The following is a 2,830-nucleotide window of genomic DNA, read 5'->3' on the forward strand; positions in this document are numbered from 1 at the left end:
CCAATCAGAGCAGACTGTGCTTGTCTGAAGGAGGGACTTTGTAGAAAACAAAGCGTTTGAGAGAGGCGGGGCATAGAGGACCTACAATAATGTACAGTATTTGAAAAATAATGTGTTTTTTGAACATTAAAGCATGTCAACATATTCTGTTACACCAAATACACAAAATAATGATCTTTAAAACAGCATCATATGACCCCTTTAATAGAAAGCACATCAGTAATATACCATATTTCCAATCACAGTATGCGAATAATGTGCCGTCCATGCAAAACAAACCTCTCTTTAAAGATCAAATGTGCATGTTCTGTTTGAACCCAACAACCTTACTAGTGGCTTCTTTACCTGTCCTCGTTCTTAAAGACGAACTTCCTCAGCTTGAGGTCTCTGAGGACCAGGCCGTTGTCGTGGCAGTGCGCCACAGCTGATGCTATCTGATGGAAAAGTCTGGCAGCCTCTTCCTCTCGCAGCTTCTTGCAAGTGCGAACGAAAGAGTGCATGTCGCCATGGCTCCTCTCGAAGAACACGTACGCTCGCGTATCCCCCAGAAGAATCTCCACTATCTGGTTAATGTTCTCATGGGTTCCCAGCACGAAGTAAGCAGCCAAGGACTCTTGGTATCGACTGATATCAAACACCTGGAGGAGAGAGAGCATTTTGAATTCAATTAGAAGCCATCATCGATTCCCCAACAGAGTGCAAAAGTATTAGCCCCCCAAGACAAGAGCCCTGCTATTGGCATCTTCAGAGACAATGCCTAATTCTGAAACAAAAGAACGGAAATCCATGCAAAGGCAAGTCGAAAGGCATTACACCTCTGCTGCATTTCCAAGTCCCCAAAACGCACACTGAATTTTGATGTTGCTTAGTAACAGACACCTAAAAGAGAGAGACGGGCTAAATATAACATGACAGCGGTGGACATCGGAGACCGTTCTCTCATCAGAAGATAAGAGGTTCTTACTAATGGCTCTCTGCCCATGTCAGCCCATTCAAAGTGTCTTATGTTTCAAAGTCATGTGGACTTGCACGCATGAATGCATGGCTGTATGCAAGCATGCACACACACTTACTTCAGGGGTATTCCCACATGCTTTTTTGCACGTGACTATAACTCATCACTTGATGTCATTGTTGATGAATCACAAAAGAAAAGCCATTCATTTGATAATGCATCAATAGGCACCTCAAAAATGAATGCAGTAAAGCATATGCATGTCTCACATACATCCCTATCTATAGCTGATGCAATTGCATGAGTGTTCCGTTACAAAATGACATGGATTCGTGTCTTTCTTACCTTGCACACGAGCTCTTCCCCACTGTGCAGGTGGGTGGCTCTGAAAACGTGGTCTCCCTCAATGGGCTCCAACAAAAGGTAATTTCCAATGCAAGAAATGCAGTGAGAGGAGTCAGGGGTCTCAGGGGGGCTGGGAGATCCTAAATTGGGACTGAAACTCTGGTTAAATTCTGCAGTCCTTAGACAAGATAGCTCCTCAAAGTCGTGTGCTTTGTGCCTCGATCTCCCATAACGCGAAATGTTAATGGGACTGGATCTCTGTATGTTCATGAGTATAGGAGGAGGTTCGTCCAGATCAGGAGGGTTCAGACGGTCTTGGAGGGAGGGAGGGGGGAGTGAATGACAGACAGATGCCCCCTATTTAACACTGGGCATGAAGGCAGCGGCGATTCCCCTCGACTGTAATGATGATCTTCTGCATGTGCGTTAATTGCACTGACAATGTGGCGTCATTTGAGAACACATGCAATGACGTGCATGCAGGAATTGTGACCTCTGTGCTCAGCGTGCCCTCAAAGAACAGCACGGTTTGGTTGCACGAGCCGAAAACGCGTGAATCGGCGCGGTGTAATGTAAAGGTTGTGACGTCACGGTCGATGCAGCGCAGCAGGTAAAGAATGTTTTTTTTTTGCATTAAATTAAAAGGAAAGAGTGCCAGCTGGGTTTAGATATCCTGAGAGGGCGCTCCGTGTTCATTCGAGCGGGTCTCCACGCATCTACCAAATATGGCTAGGAAAAATTTGCTCCAGGTCGCGAGCCGCCTTTTGTTACGCCTGGGAAGTCGATGTCCTCTTCTCGAGCAACCAAACTCCGACGATCTCCGGCGCTTGGATCTGATTTGGACAAAGGCAAGAGGGGACGGCCGACGTTCTCCCCGGGCCTATCCCTTCTTTCAGCAACAAGACACCATTATCATCATCATCATCTTCTTCTTCTTCTTCTTCTTCTTACTTATGTGGCTGGGAACCTACTCCATTGAACGCGCGGGGTCAGCTGCACGCACTGACTGACTGACTAAGCTCGCGGGACTGACTGGAGCTCTCCACGCGCACGACCAGCCCCCCTGACGTCACGGCCAAAACGCCCTCCTATTGGCCGCTCGCTTGATGCTGACACATCCACAGTCTTGCAAGCGAGCCATGCAGTCATGCGAGATAACTGTTGTCCTAGGAATTTAAATTGAAGCACCCTAAATTATGAGTCGATATTGTGAATTCTAGGGGGGAAGTGTTAGGATTAAATGTCGGGTGGTTTGTGCAAAAATGACTTTCAAACTCTGATTAACTGCAATGCCACGATGATTAAGTATTGAATATGTGTGTGTATAAATACATTTCTGTAGTCGTTTTCAAATGATGGTTGATTTTGCGCATTTATCTTAAAGGCGTTTAAACAAAATGTTTCAAACGAAATTTTCTTAAATATTAGAGATGTGTACTTCTAGTACTTTGTACATGCACTATAATTCTGCTGGAACACTTTTATTAGGATGAGTATCTATATCATAATAAAAAAAATTCCATTTTGCCT

At 45.2% G+C, this 2,830-nt stretch overlaps 1 protein-coding gene across 1 annotated transcript in view; it reads right to left on the bottom strand.

Moving 5' to 3' along the window:
• The window catches only part of LOC107593279 (tribbles homolog 2-like), an 8,403-nt gene extending 5,959 nt beyond the window's left edge, over positions 1-2,444 (bottom strand). The window contains exons 1-2 of the mRNA XM_016282934.1: positions 1,301-2,444; positions 345-638 (exon numbers count right to left, since the gene is read on the bottom strand). Of these exons, the coding sequence (XP_016138420.1) occupies positions 345-638; positions 1,301-1,570 (564 nt within the window). The 5' untranslated portion in view covers positions 1,571-2,444. The remainder of the gene's footprint in view (positions 1-344; positions 639-1,300) is intronic.
• Positions 2,445-2,830: the final 386 nt, after the last annotated feature.

This window comes from Sinocyclocheilus grahami, unplaced genomic scaffold, assembly GCF_001515645.1.
Source record: "Sinocyclocheilus grahami isolate Dianchi unplaced genomic scaffold, SAMN03320097.WGS_v1.1 scaffold168.1, whole genome shotgun sequence".
In the NCBI taxonomy this organism is placed as follows: domain Eukaryota; kingdom Metazoa; phylum Chordata; class Actinopteri; order Cypriniformes; family Cyprinidae; genus Sinocyclocheilus; species Sinocyclocheilus grahami.